This window comes from Ylistrum balloti, unplaced genomic scaffold (assembly GCF_031769215.1).
Source record: "Ylistrum balloti isolate Yb309-2 unplaced genomic scaffold, AGI_CSIRO_Ybal_v1 Utg370114, whole genome shotgun sequence".
NCBI lineage: Eukaryota > Metazoa > Mollusca > Bivalvia > Pectinida > Pectinidae > Ylistrum > Ylistrum balloti.
The window spans coordinates 196735-224366 of NW_026782134.1; the positions used below are offsets into that span (position 1 = coordinate 196735).

Here is a 27632-nt window from a genome sequence, read left to right on the forward strand (position 1 = left end):
TTAAATCATACAACCTCCTTTATCTAGAATTCATCCATATGCTTCGTTCTAACTACCTGACCTAGAGTGATCTCGGTGTAAAGTCCACCTTTCTTCTCTACAAGTATGTGTATGATATGTAAAATAAGTGTATACGTTATGTTTGACATATAGATATCTAGATCTACTCTCTGAGTAAGAACAACGTCGAGATGTAAAAACGAAGCATACACACCTGAGGGAATAGAAACATTCACATTTACTAACAAAAGGCACTTATGTATCATTTAATGCGTATTTTTAGTATAAATGTAAGAGGAGATAACGCAGGCTGAAATCAGTTTCTGATTCTTTATGAAACAAAGATGTTGAAAAAAATGCCCTTTTTGAAAAATTACAAATTTAAATTTCGAAATCAGACACGACCGTTATTAGGCAGTTTTGTTTAATATATTGCAAGTATATTTTCGATGAGATCTAGATCGGTCGATACTAGCAAAGTCTACAACTGAATATGTCAACTTAAATCATTAATAATAAAGAAACGAGAAATAACTTATTGATACACATATTCTAAATGCCCAATTTATACATTAGTACGGTATGCCCAGTCATATAGGAAGCGACATTTTGAAAAGTTTATAGAACACAAGTCTAGTGTTTAAACACTATTTTCTTTCCTCATCAATTTGTAATCAATACTTAATCTAGACTTAAAACATAAAAAACATGAGATATGTTATAATGAAAACAAATAAATACATGTATACATGTACACTGGTTAAGTAATTGCATTCATAATACAATTTCAGCACATTGTTCTCTGATGGAGCCAATGGACAATTGACGATGTAAAAGTTATCATAAAGTCATTATTTTCCTGTACGTTTTACATTGTGTTAATTTTTGTGTTAAAACTTCATTTAGCTTCAAACCTCATCCTTGTATCATACAAACTGATCCAGATATAGCTGTTTAGAATAAGGACAAATATTATGAAATTCTCAGTATATTTACACTATGTGCAGAATCTGAACTCGTATACATTATGTCTATCCTTACAAGTTACATCTTAGGATAAAGTAAACATGAAATTAGCACATCATATAGATATTGTAATAACGAGTGCAGACCACAATAACAACAACTATATGCCGCTGGTACTTACAGTGAATATAATACTCTAGAATATGTACCAATATGAATTAGTTTAACCTGACATTAAGATATTGGGATATGTCAAATTTTCTGGTCCATTTAGCGTGTTAAAATCCCTTCATCATTAATACCTCGGAATTAAATTGCCCCCTTTCAATATATTTCTAAGAATCTTATATGATCATCAACAATAAATTTTGTGCAATAGAAACATCTGTTAGCTATCTTACTATGATATGAAAACCTTACAGCGTTAAGTATTAGCAACACAGCTAACATCCTAATGAAATAAAAACGAATTTCTTTGAAATCTTAAGAAGCACACTATAGTGTTTCCTAGTGCATGTCGAGTGAACTGGTGATGACCTTCATAACTCGTGATTCGTTTTTGCTAGTCAGTTCCTGGTCTTCAACCACTAAAGCTTGTTCTAACTCGGTCAGTACGTCCACGGGAATTGAGTCCGTATCGTGGTGAACGTTAACCCATACATCACCTGTAACAAAATAATTATTAAATATCGTGCCATGTAGTTTATCATATAAGTGTCAGTTAAGAAATTAAAATCTTCATTGTTTTGCAAGTAAATATGCAATGTACGGGTCACTATTTTCCACAGGGACGAGGAACAATGCAGTCGTACATGCATCAGTGTTGGTGTAAATATATATGCAATTCATAAATAACAGGGACAACGTTATTAGATTAAACAAGCAAAACTTCTAACAAATTGTGGAGGTCTGGTAAATGTCAGATTGTTTACCTTTGTCAATCGCATCGCCAACACCAACTTGTAACATAAGGCCAACACCGAATTGGAGGACGTCACCACTCTTGCTTCTACCGGCTCCCATCTTTCCAGAGGCAATAGCACACCGTTTAGAGTCAATTTCATGGATGAATCCTGAAATTAGAGCGACATTTTAAATGCATTGTTCTTATCCTGGCTTTAGTTGTTCCTTTGAATAAGTAGTCAGGAGAATGCATAACAACCATCAATAATGAAAGAAAGATTTAAATCTATCAGCTTAAATGCTTCTATAAGTAATTTTTTGTAAACAAACGCAACAAAAATTCAATTGCAAACAAAACGGCAAACCTTTTTTGTCACTTTTCAATCCTGTAACGTGTTTTGCTTTGGGAAGAATGGCCCAAACATCATTTTCTGGGTCACACAAACGCTTAGCAGTATCCTCCGCTACGCCCTGGGCTATTATCATCCTCCTGAAGCAGTCCATTGCTTTTCCGTCACGTACTAGAGCCTCCATCATACTACAGGACATCTCGACCGTCTCCTTCAAACCAGCTCTTGACAATAAATGACCACCTAAAACATGAAACAAAAGACCTATGAAGAAATACCACTTTCGATAACAAAGAATGTGACATATGTTTCTGAAGACCAATATATCTCAAATGGTACCATATCTTGTACCAGGAATTCGGCATATCAATAAAATTCCTGTTTCATTTTCACCAACTTACCCAACTGGTAGACAAGGTTCATGACGTCTTTAGGTCCTTTGCCGTGGAGGCAACTCAGGGACTCAGCCACTTCGAGAGCGTTTCCAATCGCTTGACCAATCGGGTTTGTCATTTCAGTCATCAAGGCTGCCGTATTGATACCGAGACCGTTGGCAATATTGACCTAAATCAATGAAGAGAGGAAGGTCGATAAACACAAAGACGGATATAAACATTTTAATGCCGCAAAAAATATTCATGATCATTAATTAATTAATCGAAGTTGACAGAGGTGTTAATAAAGAAACATCACTACGTAGCAGCAAAGATTGAGAACATTTAAAACATTTAAAGACACAATATTGGATTATAAAAAAACTTAGGCTGAAATACCATGCGAGTGCCCAACTCAAAAGCTTCTTCTTCCGAATTAGTGCTCGCGCCTTTTCCACATTTCACATCCAAAATGAGAAAATCTAAATTTTCTGCGGCTTTCTTACTGACGATTGACGCTACAACATATCATAATAAAACATCAAATGTCAAAAAAGATGAAACACTACATTTCTAGACATCAGATATATACTGAAAGGATAAAGAAACGCAGGGTAATATTTATTCCGATATTTTGAAAACGCGTTCTCCAAATAAAGTGAAACTTTGTGGATTGAGTAAATAGGTCATATTACACCTTGTCATGTATCGAAAATTTAGTCACGGTACAGTGCGCAGCTCTGGTAAATGGAGGAAGGAAAAAACAAGAATCTCGTGCACCGTGTTGTTCTGGTCTCATGCAGCGTTGGTCAAGTCACTCTTCGTTAGTCTTTATACAGACCAACTGCTTCTCTAATATTAATTGAGAATTTGATTCGGTTTAAGAATGGCACGACTCACAGAAGTTCATAGGGGTCAGGCCATTCAGATGCTGATACAAGGACAGTCGCAAAATCAGGTTGCTAGGCACTTTGATGTTAATGTTTCCACCATAGAACGTCTTGTAAGACGTCTTCGGGAAACTGGGCGATTGGCCGATCGGTTTAGGTCAGGACGTCCGCGCGTAACGTCACGACGTCAGGATCGCTATATCGTCGTCTCTCATGTGCGTAATCGGCGCCTTACTGCCGTTGAGAGTGCACTTAATGTTCGTGGAAATCATGGGCGTCCTATAAGTTCAAAAACTGTAAGGAATCGATTACGAGAAGTTGGTGTAAGAGCACGTCGCCCCTACGTAGGTCCACACCTTACCCCTGCTCGACGTCAGCGTCGTATGGCCTGGGTCGCTGCACATACTCCACGACGGTTTCCACTGAGGCAGTGGAGACAAGTTTTCTTCACGGACGAGTCTCGATTCTGTCTTTATCGATCTGACGGCCGTCAACGTGTCTACCGACGTCGTGGCGTTTGGGGGCGGTTCAGTAATGGTGTGGGGAGGAATCTCACACCGGTTAAAATCACAATTTATTGTTATTGATGGCAATTTAACAGCAGCTAAGTATAGAGATGAGATCCCTTTCTTACAGCAGCATAATCTAACCCTCTAGCAGGATAATGCTAGGCCCCACGTAGCAAGGGTTTGCCAAGTCTTTCTGGCCAACACCAACATTCAACCACTAGATTGGCCGCCATATAGCCCTGATTTGTCCCCGATTGAGCATCTTTGGGACCAGTTGAATAGACAGGTTCGTAAGCGCCAGCCACCCCCTGCTACTCGAGAGCAGTTGACCAGAGCTCTGATTGAAGAGTGGGACAACATCCCCATAAGACGGATTAACGCTCTCATGAACTCTATGACCAGAAGAATACGGGCTGTGACCACAGCAAACAGTGGACACACAAGATATTGATGACTCAGTTCAATTTCAATTTCAAAATCCTATGGGTCCATTCAGTTTATTCGTTAGTACCTCTAAACCAAATGTCATATGCAAAATACAGACTTTGGAAATTTTTAAGCTTTAATTTTTTTGTAAGTATACAAAATTTCGTTTTAAATGAAGCCCGATATCATACTTAATTTCTGGTTTAAAGTTCACCCTGCGTTTCTTTATCCTTTTAGTATAGTTTTCATTGTAAGAGTACAGGTTCATTACATACTATATTCTGCTATGTATTCGTGCACTAACATGATATCAATCCAACGCTATCCACTGTGCCTGTGATGTCACGGGTGGCGTATAACTTTTTATCGGCAGGTACTAATGTTTCTGTCTGACCAACAATACAACATCCCACGTCCTCCAGTATACTCCTCATGGCGGATGTGTTAAAGGCAACGCTGAATCCTGGGATCGATTCTAACTTGTCCAAGGTTCCACCGGTGTGTCCAAGTCCCCGGCCCGACACCATAGGTACCTGTGGGGAAAGGAAGAAAATGCAAAAATGTTGTATACCCGTCATCTTCCAAAGATGAAGTAACAGTTGAAGAACTAGTCAGCAGATGTTGTTGCTTTCCTTGCCCCTTTGGTATTGGATCAACAGGGCAAGTGTTCAGTTGGTTACATGGTGTATGGTAGACTACTGTAACGATTCCTTATTATTCGCACACGTTGACATTAACTTCTTTATAGATCATCGTGTATATCTGTCTTTTCTTTCGTTTTATCGATTCAGATATTGAATATTCTCGTTACTCAAACAAATTCACAATATGACTAGTCTATTATAATTTGGGGGAAAAAAAATCTTAGCGCAATTTTTGCAACTTAAAGTGGGTACCATACTATTCAACAGATAAAACAAATGGCAACAGAATCATTGTACAAGTTGTTTGATGTAATGTCGCCCATATCATGAACATAGGCAATGTAAAAGGGTCTAGCAAGAAACTAGGTGAATACATATATCAGACATAACGCCTAAATTCACAATGCACACATCAGTCATGTCTTCTACACAAAGACTGAATAGATCACACATGTCTTCTACACAAAGACTGAATAGATCACACATGTCTTCTACACAAAGACTGAATAGATCACACATGTCTTCTACACAAAGACTGAATAGATCTGTCATGTCTTCTATACAAAGACTGAATAAATCTGTCATGTCTTCTACACAAAGACTGAATAGATCAGACATGTCTTCTACACAAAGACTGAATAGATATGTCATGTATTCTACACAAAGACTGAATAGATCAGTCATGTCTTCTACACAAAGACTGAATAGATCAGTCATGTCTTCTACACAAAGACTGAATAGATCACACATGTCTTCTACACAAAGACCGAATAGATCACACATGTTTTCTACACAAAGACCGAATAGATCACACATGTCTTCTACACAAAGACTGAATAGATCTGTCATGTCTTCTACACAAAGACTGAACACAGCAGGCATGTCCATCACGCTTGTACTGTATACCTCGTACATGTTGTAGATAAGGCCATTCTATGCATTTCTCTACTATTTGAAACAGTCATCTGAATACACAGAGAGGTAACTCTGTTACAGAATTGTCTGCCTTCTGGTAATGTATTCAGCATTCTGAATGAAATCGAGATTCTATTTCTCGCTCCGTTACTCTCGAATTCATCATAATTATAAGGTAGTTTTATCAGTAGTGTACATTTTGTGTATCGTAGAGTTGACACTTAAGTTGCCGAACTAACAGGGCCTACTGGTATAGTATAAAGATGTGTTCTATACTGCTCATTTTTAAATAAAATGTTTTGTATTCATACGCAATTTCATTTGAATGGAGCGAGTGCACAACTGATGGTTCGTCCGCTGAAAGGCCGAAAGGCCGTAATAGTGGATGTAAAACCCTTTATATAAATAAATAGATAAATAAATAAACAACTGATGTTACCTTCATGCCACAAGATGCTAAGATTGGGGCCAGAACGAGGCTGATTTTGTCACCAACGCCTCCCGTACTGTGTTTGTCCACAATCTTTCCACGCCATTTTTCTGGCCAAGACATGACTTCACCAGAGTTCATCATTGCACGTGTCAGACACGTCGTCTCAAAATCATCTAAACCTTTCAGAACTGTCGCCATTAACATGGCACCTACAACGAGAATCAATAAAACACATGACATATTATAAATGATGTTGATTTTCAGTTGATTCGTGCAAAATCTAAACTATTTCAACATGTACCCTGTCACGATCGCATGTAATTGTCCGTATGTTTTTCTATGTTTCATCTGTTCGTATGTTCGTTACTGTATGGCACAAATATTAGTACGGCTAGGGCGGAAGTGCACGTGCGGATGACAGGTAAGGTATTCCATGAGTAATGGTTGTGTAGTTTTGACCTGTAGACGAGTTATCGGTTAACATGGATTCAGGCTCGGAATACGGACTATGGTGAGTAACCAATATTGTTACATATCTTTCATTTCACTAATTTGGTTCTTTTGAGTGTCTTATTTTCCGGGTAAATGTATTTCTAGCGTATATATTTATCTTTGCGTGCGGTCCAATCAAGCGCAGCGATTGATTAGGAGTTGTAAACGTGTGTGTATATTGATATACTGAAAGGATAAAGAAACGCAGGGTAATATTTATTCCGATATTTTGAAAACGCGTTCTCTAAATAAAGTGAAACTTTGTGGATTGAGTTAATTAGGTCATATTACACCTTGTCATGTATCGAAAATTTAGTCACGGTACAGTGCGCAGCTCTGGTAAATGGGGGAAGGAAAAAACAAGGATATCGTGCACCGTGTTGTTCTGATCTCATGCAGCGTTGGTCAAGTCACTCTTCGTTAGTCTTTATACAGACCAACTGCTTCTCTAAAATTAATTGAGAATTTGATTTTTTTAAGAATGGCACGACTCACAGAAGTTGATAGGAGTCAGGCCATTCAGATGCTGATACAAAGACAGTCGCAAAATCAGGTTGCTAGGCACTTTGGTGTTAATTTTTCCACCATAGAACGTCTTGTAAGACGTCTTCGGGAAACTGGGCGATTGGCCGATCGACCTAGGTCAGGACGTCCGCGCGTAACGTCACGACGTCAGGATCGCTATATCGTCGTCTCTCATGTGCGTAATCGGCGCCTTACTGCCGTTGAGAGTGCACTTAATGTTCGTGGAAATCATAGGCGTCCTATAAGTTCAAAAACTGTAAGGAATCGATTACGAGAAGTTGGTGTAAGAGCACGTCGCCCCTACGTAGGTCCACACCTTACCCCTGCTCGACGTCAGCGTCGTATGTCCTGGGTCGCTGCACATGCTCCACGACGGTTTCCACTGAGGCAGTGGAGACAAGTTTTCTTCACGGATTCTGTCTTTATCGATCTGACGGCCGTCAACGTGTCTACCGACGTCGTGGCGAACGTTTTACGGACGCTTGCGTTGTAGAGAGGGATAGGTTTGGGGGCGATTCAGTAATGGTGTGGGGAGGAATCTCACACCGGTTAAAATCACAATTGATTGTTATTGATGGCAATGACACACAAGATATTGATGACTCGGTTCAATTTCAATTTCAAAATCCTATGGGTCCATTCAATTTAATCGTTAGTACCTCTAAACCAATTGTCAGATGCAAAATACTGACTTTGGAAATTTTTAAGCTTTAATTTATCTGTAAGTATACAAAATTTCGTTTTAAATGAAGCCCGATATCATACTTAATTTCTGGTTTAAAGTTCACCCTGCGTTTCTTTATCCTTTTAGTATATATTAGTATTGCCATGTCTAGTTTTTGGGAAGATATATTGTAGTGATTATTATATGTTAAATGCAGTATATTGAAGAACGTAAATGGTAACATTTTGTACAAATGTCCATAAACAGGTAAAACTAGGTTGGAACGTGACGCCGGTATAAAATAAAGTATGGCAGTCTGTAGACGCCATATGCGTTATATTGTTTGAATATTTGATAGTGTAAAATGGACCGTCACGTGACGATGTCTTTATTTTAATGCAATATGGTGTATTTATTATCATATGAATAGGGGTTTAACGTGTAAAGGTACATTTGATGTTATATTAAAGTTATATCATCATATGTATGGAGGATATTGGTGTGAATGATTGTGTGCATTTTTGTTGAAGCTTTCCATAACTGAGTGATTCCCTATTATAATCCATCGGGACCCAGTAACAACCACCGCTTCGGCAACAGGGCCGGTCAGAGACCGAGGTCAGCCACAGGAAGTTGGATGCTAACTACGGGCGGGTCAAGGAGCAGAAGGGACATTTTACAACATGTCAACTGTTAGTATGGGATCTGGAAACGGAAGCCATTTCCAATTGTGTAGCAAATGAGTGTAGCCCACTAGTTGTGAGGAAGGCTTGTTGAAGTCATCCCAAGTGACACGCGCGAGGGATATTGCATGGGAACGAGTGTTGTGCTAAGGTACAGCTACATGCTTGAATTCTTGTAAATGGGAAGGTGAACTTTATGTGTTTACTGTGTTGAACTCATATTTCGAACTTTATGTGCTGGTTAGTGGAAGTGAGAGTGAGTGTGAACCTGCTTTAGTGTGGATTGGTATTTGTATTAAATAAACTGTAAATATTTTCCAGTACAATTGCTATGCGTTCATGCTTTCAATTCTGAACACCTAAATCCGGCGCTTGTCCTACGTTACATACCCATACATTGTACCATCAGGGTTTTTTTATGTCATGTATGGTTGAATATTAAATTTACTGAAAAACCTTATTGTTATAGTAGAAATATCATAAATCAAATCTAAAACCTTTTTTTATTACTGGAGCTTGCATCCAGATAACATTAATTCTAACTTACCCCGAGACTAAATGATTTTTTCTTTTTTTATTATTATTATTTTCTCTATCGTGACTTCCACATTACTCTAGAAACGTATGTTTGACGCAGACATATTCAGTTTAGTTTTCGATACAAATTCCTATTTAAGAGTGCTATTTAATTGTGCCTCTTTTGTACAATCCTTGGGGAGGGGAGGGGGGGGGGTAACTGCCTACTTACTTTATCGAGCCGTGGTAACTGCTTACTTACTTTATCGAGCCGTGGTAACTGTCTTTATACTTTATCGAGCCGTGGTAACTGCCTACTTACTTTATCGAGCCGTGGTAACTGTCTATATACTTTATCGAGCCGTGGTAACTGCCTACTTACTTTATCGAGCCGTGGTAACTGTCTATATACTTTATCGAGCCGTGGTAACTGTCTTTATACTTTATCGAGCCGTGGTAACTGTCTATATACTTTATCGAGCCGTGGTATCTGCCTACTTACTTTATCGAGCCGTGGTAACTGCCTACTTACTTTATCGAGCCGTGGTAACTGCCTACTTACTTTATCGAGCCGTGGTAACTGTCTATATACTTTATCGAGCCGTGGTAACTGCCTACTTACTTTATCGAGCCGTGGTAACTGCCTACTTACTTTATCGAGCCGTGGTAACTGTCTATATACTTTATCGAGCCGTGGTAACTGCCTACTTACTTTATCGAGCTGTGGTAAACTGCCTACTATAGCCGTCCTAACTGCCTACTTACTTTATCGAGCTGTGGTAACTGTCTTTATACTTAATCGAGCCGTGGTATCTGCCTACTTACTTTATCGAGCCGTGGTAACTGCCTACTTACTTTATCGAGCCGATACTTTATCGAGCCGTGGTACTGCCGTGGTAACTGTCTATATACTTTATAGAGCTGTGGTAACTGCCTACTTACTTTATCGAGCCGTGGTAACTGTCTATATACTTTATCGAGCCGAGGGATCTGCCTACTTACTTTATCGAGCCGTGGTAACTGTCTATATACTTTATCGAGCCTAGGTAAATGCCTACCTACTTTATCGAGCCGTGGTAACTGTCTATATACTTTATAGAGCTGTGGTAACTGCCTACTTACTTTATCGAGCCGTGGTAACTGTCTTCATACTTTATCGAGCCGTGGTAACTGCCTACTTAGTTTATCGAGCCGTGGTAACTGTCTTTATACTTTATCGAGCCGTGGTATCTGCCTACTTACTTTATCGAGCCGTGGTAACTGTCTATATACTTTATCGAGCCGTGGTAACTGCCTACTTACTTTATCGAGCCGTGGTAACTGTCTAATTACTTTATCGAGCCGTGGTAACTGCCTACTTACTTTATCGAGCCGTGGTAACTGCCTACTTACTTTATCGAGCCGTGGTAACTGCCTACTTACTTTATCGAGCCGTGGTAACTGTCATTATACTTTATCGAGCCGTGGTAACTGCCTACTTACTTTATCGAGCCGTGGTAACTGTCTTTATACTTTATCGAGCCGTGGTATCTGCATACTTACTTTATCGAGCCGTGGTAACTGTCTATATACTTTATCGAGCCGTGGTAACTGTCTATATATTTTATCGAGCCGTGGTAACTGCCTACTTACTTTATCGAGCCGTGGTAACTGCCTACTTTCTTTATCGAACCGTGGTAACTGTCTATATACTTTATCGAGCCGTTGTAACTGCCTACTTTCTTTATCGAGCCGTGGTAACTGTCTATATACTTTATCGAGCCGTGGTAACTGCCTACTTACTTTATCGAGCCGTGGTAACTGCCTACTTACTTTATCGAGCCGTGGTAACTGTCTTTATACTTTATCGAGCCGTGGTATCTGCCTACTTACTTTATCGAGCCGTGGTAACTGTCTATATATTTTATCGAGCCGTGGTATACTGCCTACTTTATACTTTATCGAGCCGTGGTATATACTTTATCGAGCCGTGGTATCTGTACTTACTTTATCGAGTAACTGCCTACTTACTGTATCGAGCCGTGGTAACTGTCTATATACTTTATCGAGCCGTGGTAACTGCCTACTTACTTTATCGAGCCGTGGTAACTGCCTACTTACTTTATCGAGCCGTGGTAACTGTCTATATACTTTATCGAGCCGTGGTAACTGCCTACTTATTTTATCGAGCCGTGGTAACTGCCTACTTACTTTATCGAGCCGTGGTAACTGTATAATTACTTTATCGAGCCGTGGTAACTGCCTACTTACTTTATCGAGCCGTGGTAACTGTATAATTACTTTATCGAGCCGTGGTAACTGCCTACTTACTTTATCGAGCCGTGGTAACTGCCTACTTACTTTATCGAGCAGTGTTAACTGCCTACTTACCAAGAGCACCTTAAGCAGTTAGCGTAGTCTTTTTGTTACAACGATTTCAGAAAAAGAAAGAGTAACATTTTTCAGATTTTTTTTTTCAAACCCATAATATGTATAGGTTTTAATTGTTTTGATAAATTTCATGTTAAACGTTCTTCCTGATTAGCATGAACAGAACAAATTTGCTGTATATATATATATAATGAAGTAATAGCAACAGTACAAGCAAACGAACTGTAAAATTTTCGAGACAACCTGTACCTTTATCAAGACACAAATATTACATAAATTACACCACATACAATTTTTAACAAATATTACGATGTTTTTTATCAGTTATCAAATGAATGGCTAACCATTTAGTTTCTTTAAACATATTTTTCCTATTAAGTGTGTTTAAACTACAGGTTTCATTTGTGGTAATTATGACACAAATGTGACTTTTTAAACTAAGCGATTGATAACATTGCACGTGTTTCAGGTATGAAACCAGACAAAAACAAAGTATATGTAACATACACATGTAGAAAGATCGTTAACACAAAGTGACAACCAACCTTCAGTTACAGGCCGTGCGCACGTGCACAAAGTTTTATGTTACACCAATAGATTGTTACCAGTCTCCGCTTAAATATCGCGAAAAACACTCAGTGAAAATCCATTATTGTTATATCGTTAATAAATAACTCCATCACATGTTTCAACAATAAGGCACCCTTGCTATAGATACCCTTAAAGTATGAAGTTGATGTCGTCATGGATGATATACTGTTCAAATAAAATGTTGTTGAATACATTTTGTCTGCCAGAAAAATGTGCACGATGAAAAAATATGGTCCACTGAATCAAGATTAAAGATATTGTATCAAATATAAAACATAGGTAAGGTACGCCAGTTCGGTCGGATCGAAATTAACACGAGTCTCTGGTCAAGTTGAGTCAGCTGCGTAACGTCTTGATCTGGTGTGTCAACAGGGGCAAACAGAAACATTGCCATATTTTTTTTTGCGTCTGATTCCAGATGTATAGCGGTAGATCATCAAAGAGCTTACAATAGTGCTTTAGATTTCACAACTACACAACTGCATATATTATGAATTCTAATGTACCAGCTTCGCCTGGATAATTCAGGCTCCAGACCTTTCTTAATAAATCGTTATCTTGAAAATAGTTTCATCCGTTTATTTTCGAGAATTTTGGCGAAATGTGTTGTCCTTTTATGATTGTATCTATAAAATTTCACGACTTTGTGAACCTTATCTTAACCATATATACCGTAGCATTGTTTCACGGATACATGCATATATATGCTAAAAATAGCGGAACACTAGAATTCTTATTCTAAACTTTTAAGATAAATGTAAGATTACAGCAAATTTGCGATCCATTTGATAGTAAACAAGCCGCGTGATCACGACGACAGATGGTCTGACAAAATTTAAATACAGCATATAAAAATGTTCCATAAAAATCCGACATAACAATGTACAACCAGTCCTCAGCAGCGCACTAATCAGACATAACATAACGGTATGATGGAACCTTATGTGACCCCTAGGTTAGTACAAGTCGACATATATACAATGCATATGTTCGTCTCGTCGTAAAAACATTTAGACATATAGACAAAGTTCGTGAGTTTTGATGTTCGATGTTTTCTTTCTCTATAACAGCAATATCACTAGCACAATGTACAGAACTTCTAGCTCTTGTAAAAAAAAAGTCGGGAAAACTGTATGGGTAGAACGTACTCATGAATTCCTACCATTCACAAAAAGATATTTTAGAAAACTGATCATCATGCATCCAGTTTGAAAACTTTTCTCGAAAACATGTTTATTGGTGATAAATGGAATGTTTTCGTCACACTTTCGGTATCAAAACGAAAACTACGCCGCTCCACGAAAATTTTACGTTTTAAGGACTGCTTGGCACTAAACATTTAAACACAGATATACCTTAATACTGAGTCACCATTTACATAAGTCTGACAGATAAGGAGTTCTGGGAACTTTTATTTATATGCATTGAAGGAAGACAAGTGCACTTTTCGAATAACTGCGGCTGGCGTTTTATACATCACAGGGCGGGAATTATATCTGCTCGTTCATTTATAAAACTACGTTACATAACATCTTTTGTGGCAATTCGATAAGATTAGATCCTTTTATACACGTAACTAGCCTAGTGTGCAAATAATACTATCACTGCTTAACAACACGGTCAAGGAAAGGTGTTATCGGTACAACTGTACATGTCATTCCAATGAATGAGAATTTTAAAGGTAGAAATGTTTGGATAGGGTCGCTACATACATGTCTATCAATCTAATTGTTGTTTAAACCTGATATCCAAACACCAGTCCTCATAAATGTAAAGACCGCGAGACTGTTCACCACAAACCGTTCGTCGGTTGTTAGAATCCAGAATCATTAATTTAAATCTTGGGATTGGAAATATTTGTTGAAATCACGTGATCTTATCGTTATACAGTGAATTCGCCAATGTAATACCAATCTTTTTGCGTATATGTCATTACCTTAACATGTCCTGGAGTGTTATCGATTATGATGACATAATACGTGTTTAAACATTTTTTACATTAAACCTGCCGAAACGTGACATTTCTGAGGTATATAATCATAAGGACCTTTAATTTGTTTTCATTTCATATGAGATTTTATGAAACTTGTCTCTAAGTTATAATATTTGCTCGTCAAGTCTCGCAAAAAACTTCTAGACCCGTTTCATAAAATCTAATATTAAAAGAAAAGTCACTGAATTTCCTTTATTCGAATATTTTTTTTTCCAAAAATGTATCCACTTAAATATATCTAATACGTCTTTTTCAAAATCTCAAGTGTGTTACTGACTCGTCTTTCAGAACTATTTATGCATCGTTTTCTAAATTAATTTGGTCTATATTACCAAGAAGAAGAGCGAGTTAATATATCACAGGTTCTTAGACAAAGGCACGCAACGACTAATTAACTTTCATTCATTACAAAAGAGATCGCCATGACCCCAGCAAAATGAACAAGTCCAAACTGCTGAAATTTAGCCAATGGATTTAGTGGAAAACTTCATCTGTTTGTCTGTCTCTCTCTGTCTGTCTGTCTGTCTGTCTGTCAGTCTGTCTGACTTCACCATAACTGTGGGGATTTTTACAAAGATATACCGGGAACACCGATTTCCAACAACAACATGATAGTAGCAAATATATATTACTCCTCAACCACACAATCTGGGTCAGTTTTCATTTGATAAGACATCATTTGTGGACACATATTTTTACATAGGTGTCCTCACAATGTCCTCCCAGAAATGAGGTATAATGACCTGGTATAGTTACGAGGAAGCAAGAAAACGAAAATATAATTTGGCGGGCACTATTGAGACAGTAAAATCATTTTGTGAACATTTAATAATTTTTTTTGGCATTTCGTGCAATTCATATGCAATTTATATGACCGTATTTCTAAGGACATGCAAATTATTACCTATATTTTACATACGTTTTGGAAATGTATGTGCCGGAACAGGCTTACTTGTATGTGCTCGAATCCGAAGTTGATGTTGATCATGATCAAGAATCGTCAGCAGGCAAGCGACAACACTAAAGCTGTAGGCATGTTTTTCTGGTTATCATACAATACACATATTTAATGTTAGTAGATACTCTTGAGGCGGAAATCCTTAGCGTGGCAAGCTAACGCGAAAGCTGGAAAAGCAAAACCACAGTCTCCGTGAATATCACTTTTCTTGGATAAACATAATATACAATCAATAATTGCATAGTGATACAGGTATTGAACCGTTGTGACGTCATTGATGTATGAAATGACGTAACACTAACATGTCTGTAGTGAAAAGCGAGGTGTCATGTTATTCTAACTTAATTTTAATTAATCCTCAGACATGGTCCGACCGAAGGGCTAAAGACAATGCATATGATGTTATGATCAAGTTATATATACCGGAAAGAAATTTAAATCCGATTTTAAAATTTTATATTTTTCTATAATTTTGTAATTAATTTCATAATTTACCTTATATATCAGATATAGCGGTCAGGACACCTTACAGTGTGCCCGGTGTATATATCAGATATAGCGGTCAGGACACCTTACCCGGTGACCGGTGTATATAACAGATATAGCGGTCAGGACACCTTACCCGGTGACCGGTGTATATAACAGATATAGCGGTCAGGACACCTTACCCGGTGACCGGTGTATATGTCAGATATAGCGGTCAGGACACCTTACCCGGTGACCGGTGTATATGTCAAATATAGCGGTCAGGACACCTTACTCTGTGACCAGTATATATGTCAAATATAGCGGTCAGGACACCTTACCCGGTGACCGGTGTATATGTCAGATATAGCGGTCAGGACACCTTACCCGGTGACCGGTGTATATGTCAGATATAGCTGTCAGGACACCTTACTCTGTGACCGGTGTATATGTCAGATATAGCTGTCAGGACACCTTACAGTGTGCCCGGTGTATATGTCAGATATAGCGGTCAGGACACCTTACCCGGTGACCGGTGTATATGTCAAATATAGCGGTCAGGACACCTTACTCTGTGACCAGTATATATGTCAAATATAGCGGTCAGGACACCTTACCCGGTGACCGGTGTATCTAACAGATATAGCGGTCAGGACACCTTACCCGGTGACCAGTGTATATAACAGATATAGCGGTCAGGACACCTTACCCGGTGACCGGTGTATATAACATCTATAGCTGATATGGTGAAGTGATGACACATTTTACACATTTTAGAAAGAACGCTAGTTTAGATTTAATCTCAAAATATTTGTTCAACAAATCGTATACCAATCCACCCACTACATCACCATTTTGTCCTTTTTGCCACAGTCAAGAAAATATTAACTGTAAATGTATCCCTACAGCTAGCACATGACCAGGCATATCAGCGCCCTTACTCTGACTGAAATGTACATGTATTAAAACGCTACAAAACGTGAAAAAGCGCATCAAGTTATAGACCTATGTACTAACTAGGGCCGTATTAAACAAAACACGTGTACAGGAATTTGACTTTAATTGACCTAGACGCCACATCTTGATAAATGTGCAGAACATGGACCACATGTGCAGCATCCGTAAATCTAGGCTACACAGGTTAAGTATCGGCACAACGCAATACTTACCAAGCTGTTCTTTAGATATAGCATCATCAACAACTCCCTGCACAAAATACTCAATCTCTTCCTTAGTAAGGGCCGATCCTTGCTTCTTTTTCAGGATAAGGTCAAGAATTGAGATCCCATTAGAAGCGCTGTTCGTTGTCGCTGCCATCCTGCAAAACCGTACTGTTCACTACTGAAGCGTTCGTACTATTGTGGAAGTTTCCCGCCAAAGTTTTATAAAGTACACACAGTAGTCAGTTATCGGGGATAGAATTACATCAGCCGAGAGAAGGATTGTGAAATGTGAGCTAGGAGCGAGCAAGGTAGACCGATAGCACGGAATACGGAGGGAAATGGACCTGTGTGTTAGGGGCTGAGGGGGTAATGCAGGAGGGGGATTCGTGACCGATATTCGGCTGGAAATTTGCCAAATCTGTTTGTTATAATGTGACTGCCAGCCCTTAAATCTTGCTTACACTAGCTTATCTCCCCATAGCTGGAAACTTGGTCAAGATCCCAAACTATTTATACCTTTGAGAGACAGTAGTTAGTCTACTATTGACGAAGCTGATTTCTCTGTATTTATTAAAAGTCATGGATACCATTAAAGGATATTTTTGCGTTATTTTACCTTATATTTCACGCAGGAATTCAAAAGACTATTTAAGTTAAACATAGAGAATGCAAAAGTACAAAATCCATTTGTAAAAGACGCTAAACAGCTGCTACGAGTGTATTGATCACTGTATATCAATCATTTTTCATTATCAAACATACAACACTGAACGACCTCCATGAGTGTTCTGGCCCTTATAGCGCGACAATCCGTGAATGGGTTTGTCGACGCTCGCTGTGCACGTGAATTTTTGCGTTCTATTGAAAACGACATCGTGCATGTCATGCATGAACGACTGATGAGTTGACGTTATTGAGGGATATGGTTGCTATGGAACCCGCCATCTTCGATTTCCTTAGCAACGGAAATCAAAGTTGGCGTACTTAGCAACCCCATAAACCTACGGCCCCTCATGAACGTCATCCAATCATGACGGAGTGTGTGACACCATCACCGAGCTATCGCCCCGTCACTAATTGTCTCCCCTGTCCTGTTTGCCGTGTTTCAGGTTTGTCCTCTTATGTTTTACTGTTGTATGCTGCTATTCCGCTACTGTTTTGATGCTGTTTACTGATGTTTTCTGTTGTTTGTTATTGTTTGCTGCTGTCTGCTGCTGTTTTGCTTCTCTTCGCTGCTGCTGTTTTGCTGCTGTTTGCTGCTTTTATGCTATTGTTTACTATGGTTTGCGTCTGTTTTACTGCTGTCTGCTGCTGTTTGCTGCTTTGATGCTGTTGTTTACTATGGTTTGCGTCTGTTTTTCTGCTGTCTGCTGCTGTTTTGCTGCTCTTCGCTGCTGCTGTTTTGCTGCTGTTTACTGATGTATTGCAGATGTTTGCTTTTGTTTGCTGCTGTCTGATGTTGTTTGCAATTTTTACTTACAAAATATTGTTGTCTTACATTTTACACTGCCAAAAATAGTGTTTTTAAAAAACAATTTGACATACAAAAACATTTGCATCTTACATTTCTTTTTTGCAAAGCTTTACTTTTAGAAAAAAAAACATTTTTGGCCTCAAAATGTGTAATTTGAACTTTCCCAGTATACGGTGATATTCTAATGATGGCTTCGGGTTCCTCGGGTTGTTCACAATTGTCAGGAAACTGTAAAGAACCATTATTAAACAGGATATTATCGATGACCAATCGAATCATTGTTTCCTGGTGCATTTTTAAAGGTCAAATAGAACTTTTTTAACGAAACTATCTACAACATAAGTTGTAATGCCGCCTCAATGACTTCTTACGGACACATGAGTTAGGGCCACTGTGAATTGTGAGGTATGATACATGTTGTCATCAATTTTGTTTGCTAAATTCTGTGTCATGTTTCTGTGTCGAAATCCGATTGGATGTAGACTTTTGTTGTCGGAAAACTGATTGCTCGAAATCCGATTGGTTGTAGACTTTCTTGGTCGAAATCTGATTGACATCTATGTTTTCGTTGACGCACAAAATGGTACTATGTGTGTATGTCTATTAGCATATAACTGATGAGTACAGTCTCGGAGAAGCACAACCTGATAAGTCTATTCAACGTTTTAAAACATTCTTGCAATATCTTATGCACGTTTGCTGACTGAGGAAGCGAATAGACTTAGAGGCAAACAGCAGCAAAACAGTAGCAAAACAGCAGCAATTTTCACTTACAAAATATTATTGTCTTACATTTTACACTGCCAAAAATAGTGTTTTTAAAAAACAATTTGACATACAAAAACATTTGCATCGAACATTTCTTTTTTGCAAAGCTTTACTTTTAGAAAAAAAAAACATTTTTGGCCTCAAAATGTGTAATTTGAACTTTCACAGTATTCGGTGATATTCTATAAAACAGGAGCAAACAATGGCAGTAAATAAAAATTCTTAAGTGGTGAAATTTTGTCAATAAAAAATATTAAAAACTCTTTCATGCAAAATACCAACAAAACACGCCATACAAGCCATCTTCCGTTGTAGAAAAGGATGCATACACTCTACGGTACAGTCCAAAAACTGTACATAAACATGACGTCGTCAAAACCAACCCGTCTGTCGAATTACAATGCCTGAAACAGGACAAGCAGAAGAGGGGAGATAATGGGCGATAACTCGATGAGTGATGACGTCACACACTTCGCGATAATGAGATGACGTTGATGAGGGGCCGTAGGTTTATAGGGTTGTTAAGCGTGTCAATTTGCATTTCCGTTGCTAAGGAAATCCAAGATAGCGGACTCCTTAGCAATCCCACCCCTTAGTTACGTCATCTTATCAAACGGCTATCAGTACATCACACCGTGAAAACAAAAGAAAATGAAAACGTCGTTTTGTGAGAAAATGACAATTTCGTTATGTTTATAGTTTTTCTTCCTACATATGAACTAAGTTTTAAAAAAATAAATTAAGAAAAGTATAAAAACATGAAGGAAGAATAAAGACAAATATGTAAAATGAACGATAACGTAATACATTTATGTTAAATAATAACAATGACATATTTTTTACGTGTCTCATATTTCAATAAACGCCATTTAGGATATGTGCTGTCCGCCCAGTTTTGATCTACAGGACAGTAAAAGTCATTTCCAATATCATTTTTTATCTAAATAGGTTATTACAATGAAATTGTTTTCAAAATAATTTTTACATATGCATCAACATATCTAAGACAATTACTGAAATAGGAATGGAGTAATTTTACTTTTCAAAAGGGCGTGTTTTATTTGTTAATGTTATCTATTGACCAAGTGAAATTGCTCAGTTCCTTTTTTTAAGCCAACAACAACGGCGGCTGATTTTATTTGGATGAAGTACTTCACGGAAAAAGTTTGTTCGTCAAAATAATTCTTGAAGTGGATACTTGACATACGATTTGGAGTTTGTAAATACATATCAACGTAATGTAATTGAAAGATGTCACTTGAAAGTACACCATATACATGCCAATGGCGTTTTCTCTTTTTTAGCGGACAAGCTTAGCCAATTTCTTCCGTTCGTTCATAAATCTTTTCGTAAGCGTCGCCTAAAATGATGAAGGTCAAAAGGCCGTAATAGCGACGTTAAACTTGTTTAATAAATGAATAAATAAAGTCAGCTTTTTATATTGGAGCGTTGTTATTACTGATCACAATCATGTGAGAAAACACATGATATCAACACACTAAGCTGGGTAGTATATCAGTTAACATAAACTTTGTGTGCATATCGAAACAAATTTGAATTAACATGAAATCGGCACTTCCAAAAAGTGAACGAAGGATGATCAACATTTTGCACTGCGTGGTTCATGGCTTCACTGACACACGCCGACATACCACCTATACCAATGTGATAAACATGGACTCCGTGGTGTCATCGTCGTCTTATACGATCCTGTGAGAGACCGCAAAAAACTGATGTAATGAAAATTACAACTTTATGAATTATGTCGCATTTTATCATTGCATATTGTATGTAAAATATATAACTATTTACATGAATAGGATGCGTTACTCTGTTAATTTTTTATTGGTTTTTTTCCAATTTCTTCCGTTCGTTTACAAATGTATTCGTAAGCGTCTCCTCTTTTGCTTGAACTTTAAAATGAACAAGCATGGAACACCTATATTAATGAATTTATATTTATTGACTGTGTAAGTTGAGTACAAGCATTGTTTATATGCATAATAATCTGCTTTTCAAATTTATCGCGTTTCCTTAAATATTGAAAACCTGAAAGGCCGTAATAGCGGACGTTAAACCTGTTAGATAAATGAATAATTTCCATGTACCTCGCTGTGCTGGACTGGTATTACTACATTGTGTTTGTTAACAGGAATTCGTTAAAGTGAGGTGAGTTATATGTACTATGTTATATGTAACTAAGCTGGATTGGATTATAATGGATTTTGGTGTGTACCTCAGTTTGTCTATACCACGACATGACATGACACATTTGTGTCTCACAATGTATGTGAAAATTCAAATTCTCAAATTTCAGAATAACATTTAATCTATGTACCGCTCAAGTTTTGGCGATAGTTTAAGACAGATTAATCAGAAATTCGTTCCACTCCCATCGCTAATTTCGATATACCTCACTTTGCTTCTTCCTGTGCGCGCGCGTATGTGTGTGTGTGTGTGTTTGTGTGTGTGTTGGGTGGGAGAGTGTGTGTGTGTATGTGTGTGTGTGTGTGTGTGTGTGTGTGCGTGTCTGTGTATGTGTGTGTGTTGTTGGGTGGGAGAGGGTGTGTAATGGCAGAAGGAAACAGTTAATTCGCATTTTTCCCGAAATTATTGGCCATGTTAAAGAAATACTAGCATAGCATTTTGCTTATCAAATAATACATCCTTGCATGTATATATATTTATACATTTCCTTTGTACATAACAATTTTATTAATAGCAGAGGAACAAAAATTGTGTCAATCAAAACTCCTCTGATCTCTTACATGTGATTGCCATGGTTACCAACACATAAAATGCTAAAAATGCAAAAATACTACTTATTACAACCTAACAGTACAACTTTTTATTTCCGAACAACTGTCTTAAAATCAACAAAATTGTCATGGAAACAAGCTACTTACATTTCAGCAGTTTTCTACTCGGAACGCCTTCACATGACCACATGTAAACTCTTTGTAAAACTAGATCCTAGACTGTCTAAATAGTTGTCCACATAATGCAGAAATATCATCCTGAAAGACATAAAACAACACCGGCGACATGCTAATGTAAACAACATATCACATTTCTGACAAAAGTGTATAGAAATGTATGTACCTCCTAAACTACCTATACAGATCTATATATAGTAAAATATTGGTGCAGATGTTATTGCTTTAAATGCGATCTATAATATGGAATGTTACTACTTCTATAACCCGGATGTTAATCTTTTACATGCGATCTATAATCTGGAATGTTACTTCTTCTATAATCCGGATGTTATTTACATGTGATCTATAATCTGGAATGTTACTACTTCTATAATCCGGATGTTACTCTTTTACATGCGATCTATAATCTGGAATGTTACTACTTCTATAATCCGGATGTTACTCTTTTACATGCGATCTATAATCTGGAATGTTACTTCTTCTATAATCCGGATGTTATTTACATGTGATCTATAATCTGGAATGTTACTGCTTCTATAATCCGGATGTTACTCTTTTACATGCGATCTATAATCTGGAATGTTACTACTTCTATAATCCGGATGTTACTCTTTTACATGCGATCTATAATCTGGAATGTGACTGCTTTTGTAATCCGGATGTTATTTACATGCGATCTATAATATGGAATGTTACTGCTTCTGTAATCCGGATGTTACTCTTTTACATGCGATCTACATTCTGGAATGTTACTTCTTCTATAATCCGGATGTTATTTACATGCGATCTATAATCTTGAATGTTACTGCTTCTGTAATCCGGATGTTACTCTTTTACATGCGATCTATAATCAGAAATGTGACTGCTTCTATAATCCGGATGTTAGTCTTTTACATGCGATCTATAATCTGGAATGTTACTTCTTCTATAACCCTGATGTTATTGCTTTACATATCACAATATTTTGTTCTTTGTATTTTCATTAGAAATGACAATGGATAATTAATCAATCAATCGATCGATCAACCAAATGTAATAGTCGTGTTTTCAAGGGGAACGATTACACATCTCAGGTTCGTTGATCAATCACGTTTATTCGGTGAAGGAAGAAATAAAAAAACCTAAAACATGAAATACATTACATACGATTCAATTACAGTTCCATACTAAATAGCCCACGTATTTACGAGGGCCAAAAGTTAAGCTCACATCCGCTTGGATCTAACAAATCGGCATGTTGACAAAGTCTACACGCAGATTGAGTTACATTTTCAGTTTATCATCATTCAAATAGGTATGTACAACAATATTAGCACTATTTGCGAATCAGATACAATATGTGTCATGATCATAGTGAGTATATAAATTAAGGGTATTAATTTCACAAAATCTTTGTAGCTCACACATTCAGTGAAAGGTAAACAATTACTTGGGAAATATTTGTTTATTTTACCTTGTTGCAATGAACGACACTGCCCATTAGAGAACTTTTGTATGCAGAGTCTCTATATTGAAAAATAACACAATAAATATAGAATGTTGAATCACGTGTACATTACAGTGAAATGTCACTTAAATCCATAGAAGTATCAACATCGATATCGATCCTGTCTGTAATTAGGTGACTTCTACACTTCTTTGTTGTTTACATAGTATAATACAATCACCGTCATTTCCTGACTTCTGATTGGTCAAAATTAAGATATTTTCTGATATCAACAAAAATTAGAACATAATGGTAACATTTTCAAAAAGCTTGGATGCCATGGTAACTAAATGGAGGCTTCTGATTGGTCGAAATTTAGATGTGGTATGATTTGAACAAGAATTGGTACATACAGTATATTGTAAAATGATTTGGGCTTTTTTTAAAAATGTTTTTGCCATTACAGAGAAGGTCAAATTGTCCACGTGTCAGAGTGACACTCTTGGCAGAGAATTTCAGGAAAAGATAAACTTACAAACGGAGTTGAAGCACGAGGACTGTATGAAAGCAATCAACAAATACAGTTGTCTACAGCCACTGGGATGGAAAAATATTAAAAAAAAACACTATACACAATTGGATCACACAGGAAAAAAGAAGGACAAAAACGATTTTGAAACAGAAAAACTGAAATGTGTTTGTTTTGAGCTGAACTTGTGTCAGAAGTGCCAATTGAGTGTATGCCAAGGTGCGGCCTCCATCGTCCATCAAATTTTATTTCAAACAACTTCTGAATAACCACAAGGCTTAAGTTGATAATATATAGCCAGAAGCCTGTGTTAATGAATTTTTGATGACTTCTTAAGAATAACCAAAAGTTTAGAAGTATGCTGGGATGAAAAGCTATAAAGTGTGTTAAATTTAATGCCCTTGTTCAACTTTTAAGGTCACTGGTCCTATATGTTTAAATCTTTTCATAGAGTCTTTTGAATCAAATAGTGATATTTTATATGTAGTTTTATTTTGGTCTAGTCCACTTTTAAGATTACAAGTGTGAGATTCAGGCCCATTGAGCTTCTGAGACTCTTGTTATCTTTTTATCCATATATTTCAAAGAATGAATGTTTCTTTTGTTTTTGAGATGTGATTTGTTTCTTTTGCTGCTCTGGGGTGTAGTTTCTGGACTTTTCATCTATACAATGGCGGAATGAAAGAGTTAAATATTTCAGCTCTCTCCTTCAGTGTAGTAAAATATGGTTGGTATGTGTCCAAACAGAACGTGTTTGTCACTGCTGAATGAGTCTACATAATTTCTCTGTACATACATTTTGACCATGGTCAAAGACAAACTTTGTTTGTACCTTATCTTTTAGTTGATGAAAACATAGAATGATGACTTTTAGCTTATATGCATGTACCACTACATTTGTGGATGGCAAAGTATTGCTGCCAAATTTAGTGCTCTACATCTATGTTGCAATACTTTGCCTCTGTGCTTGTTACTAAAATTTAGTTGATTTTGATGTTGATTTATCTGGCTCCAGGAGTTGTATTCTTCATGATGATGAGATATTATGTCAAATCTTGAAATATTGCAAGAATTATTACCCCCCCCCCCCCCCCTAATCAAGGTCAGCATTGCTATAAATATAAATTCTGTTTCCTCACTCTCTCTTTGGCGAATTACGCTTCAACTTCATACATTGCATCCTTACTTATGATGCTTGCTTGGGAGTGCTTTTCAGGTCCAAGTGTCAAAGGTCCAAGGTCATGGTCACCGTTGCTATAAATAAAAATTTGGTTAATGTGCTCCAACTCGTGTCCCTTGGGCCGATTACACTCAAACGTCATACAGTGCTTCCTTACCGAAGGGACTTGCTATAGATTTTCAGGTCGGAAAGTCAACAGTCAAGGTCACCGTTACACTAAAAATAGAAATTTTGTTCGAATGCAATAACTTCGAGTTGTCATGTACACCATTTATGGTACGTCTCACGTTAGAAGGTGATAGGTCAAGGCTACTGTTAAAAATCTTCACTTTTAATGGCTCCTGATGTTCAAAGGTCAAGTTCACTTGAATGCTAAGATTATGCCATCTCCCAACTTAAACAGCAATCCGGGGATTAGTATCGTTCACTGATACATTGTTTCGTTTCAATTATTTTTCCTGTGCTTGTTAAAATAAATAAGCAATTTAATTAAAACATGATATTACAATGTTTATTATATTTGGCTTTTTCTTTACCTAGAAAATGGACAATATATAAAGGTTCCCCAACGAGTGATGGTTTGTTTTCGTGTTTATATAACTCGAACGTTAATTTTCAAATTGTATAACGACAGGAGACTTATCTTACTGAGTTAAACATAATAACCAACTACCACAACTTACGGTCCTTCTTCTCCCACAACGTTCATATCATATCTGGAAAACCATCTGTTTCTGTTGCAAATAACATTATTCCTGTTATTGATTGAGACAACACTCATGACAGAAGATAACATCACAAAGTATTGTTACACAACGTCATAGATAAAGCACAGACCCAAGAAATCGCATCCAGGGTGTAACCACTAGTGGGTAACCAAAAATGTTACCAACTCCAAGCAATTTTACCCAATGAGTCGAGAGTAAGAAAATTTGTTGTGCTGGTAGGCTGCTACAGAGCTCATAAGTGGTATGTACCTCGGTAGGCTGATACAGAGCTCATACGTGGTATGTACCTCGGTAGGCTGCTACAGAGCTCATAAGTGGTTTGTACCTCGGTAGGCTGCTACAGAGCTTATACGTGGTATGTACATGTACCTCGGTAGGCTTCTACAGAGCTCATAAATGGTATGTACATGTACCTCGGTAGGCTGCTACAGAGCTCATAAGTGGTATGTACCTCGGTAGGCTGCTACAGAGCTCATACGTGGTATGTACCTCGGTAGGCTGCTACAGAGCTCATAAATGGTTTGTACCTCGGTAGGCTGCTACAGAGCTCATAAGTGGTATGTAAATGTACCTCGGTAGGCAGCTATAGAGCTCATAAGTTGTATGTAAATGTACCTCGGTAGGCTGCTACAGAGCTCATAAGTGGTATGTACATGTACCTCGATAGGCTGATACAGAGCTCATAAATTGTTTGTACCTCGGTAAGCTACAGAACTACCCGTGTGTGCATTGATCTACAGAGCTTATATGGTAATACCTCGGTAGGCTTCTACAACATACTTTGTTCTGTTTTCTGCTACAGAGCTCTGTATTAATGCATAGTGTTCATTAGTTTTATTCAAGCATAAATGGTTTGTATCCTTCTTTTTACAAGGTACAGAGTATTTTTCATACACGGAACAATTTCAGCTCATAAGTGGTATGTAAATGTTCAGCAGCTATGCTCATAAGTTGTATGTATGACCTTTACAGCTCATAAGTGGTAAGAACATGTACCTCGATAGGCATGTCAGTGTAGTGAAAACTACCCGTGTGTGCATTGATCCCTTATAGGAAAACCAGTAGGTGTGTGTGTGTGTGTGTGTGTGTGTGTGTGTGTGTGTGTGTGTGTGTGTGTGTGTGTGTGTGTGTGTGTGGGGGAGAGTGTGTGTGTGTGTGTGTGTGTGTGTGTGTGTGTGTGTGTGTGTGTGTGTGTGTGTGTGTGTGTGTGTGTGTGTGTGTATGTGTGTGTGTGTGTATGTGTGTGTGTGTGGTGGGAGAGTGTGTGTGTGTGTGTGTGTGTGTGTGTGTGTGTGTGTGTGTGTGTGTGTGTGTGTGTTGTTGGGTGGGAGAGGGTGTGTAATGGCAGAAGGAAACAGTTAATTCGCATTTTTCCCGAAATTATTGGCCATGTTAAAGAAATACTAGCATAGCATTTTGCTTATCAAATAATACATCCTTGCATGTATATATATTTATACATTTCCTTTGTACAAAACAATTTTATTAATAGCAGAGGAACAAAAATTGTGTCAATCAAAACTCCTCTGATCTCTTACATGTGATTGCCATGGTTACCAACACATAAAATACTAAAAATGCAAAAATACTACTTATTACAACCTAACAGTACAACTTTTTATTTCCGAACAACTGTCTTAAAATCAACAAAATTGTCATGGAAACAAGCTACTTACATTTCAGCAGTTTTCTACTCGGAACGCCTTCACATGACCACATGTAAACTCTTTCTGTAAAACTAGATCCTAGACTGTCTAA

The 27632-nt window shown here is 37.6% G+C and overlaps 1 protein-coding gene across 2 annotated transcripts; it reads right to left on the reverse strand.

Moving 5' to 3' along the window:
* Positions 1-17161, reverse strand: LOC132550242 (thymidine phosphorylase-like). 2 transcript variants are annotated; one of them, XM_060214283.1, is made up of 9 exons: positions 16837-16918; positions 15197-15369; positions 6417-6619; positions 4723-4951; positions 2993-3111; positions 2621-2783; positions 2235-2462; positions 1899-2039; positions 1-1631 (listed from the first exon to the last, which is right to left on the reverse strand). In XM_060214283.1, the coding sequence occupies exons 3-9, from the start codon at positions 6612-6614 to the stop codon at positions 1474-1476; spliced, it is 1236 nt and encodes a 411-aa protein (XP_060070266.1). In that variant the 5' UTR covers positions 6615-6619; positions 15197-15369; positions 16837-16918; the 3' UTR covers positions 1-1473. The 2 variants fall into 2 exon arrangements, with proteins under 2 accessions (XP_060070266.1, XP_060070265.1); XM_060214282.1 differs by lacking the exon at positions 15197-15369 and having other exon boundaries at positions 16837-17161.
* Between the last annotated feature and the right edge of the window lie 10471 nt (positions 17162-27632).

What these genes read in the sequence shown, in the direction of transcription:
- LOC132550242 (XM_060214282.1), bottom strand. Translation starts at nt 16,984, where the DNA reads ATGGCAGCGACAACGAACAGCGCTTCTAATGGGATCTCAATTCTTGAC. An exon ending in TAGCATCTTGTGGCATGAAG is followed by an intron (nt 4,952 to 6,416) that starts GTAACATCAGTT and finishes CTTTCCCCACAG; the next exon opens with GTACCTATGGTGTCGGGCCG. An exon ending in GAACCTTGTCTACCAGTTGG is followed by an intron (nt 2,463 to 2,620) that starts GTAAGTTGGTGA and finishes TTCATGTTTTAG; the next exon opens with GTGGTCATTTATTGTCAAGA.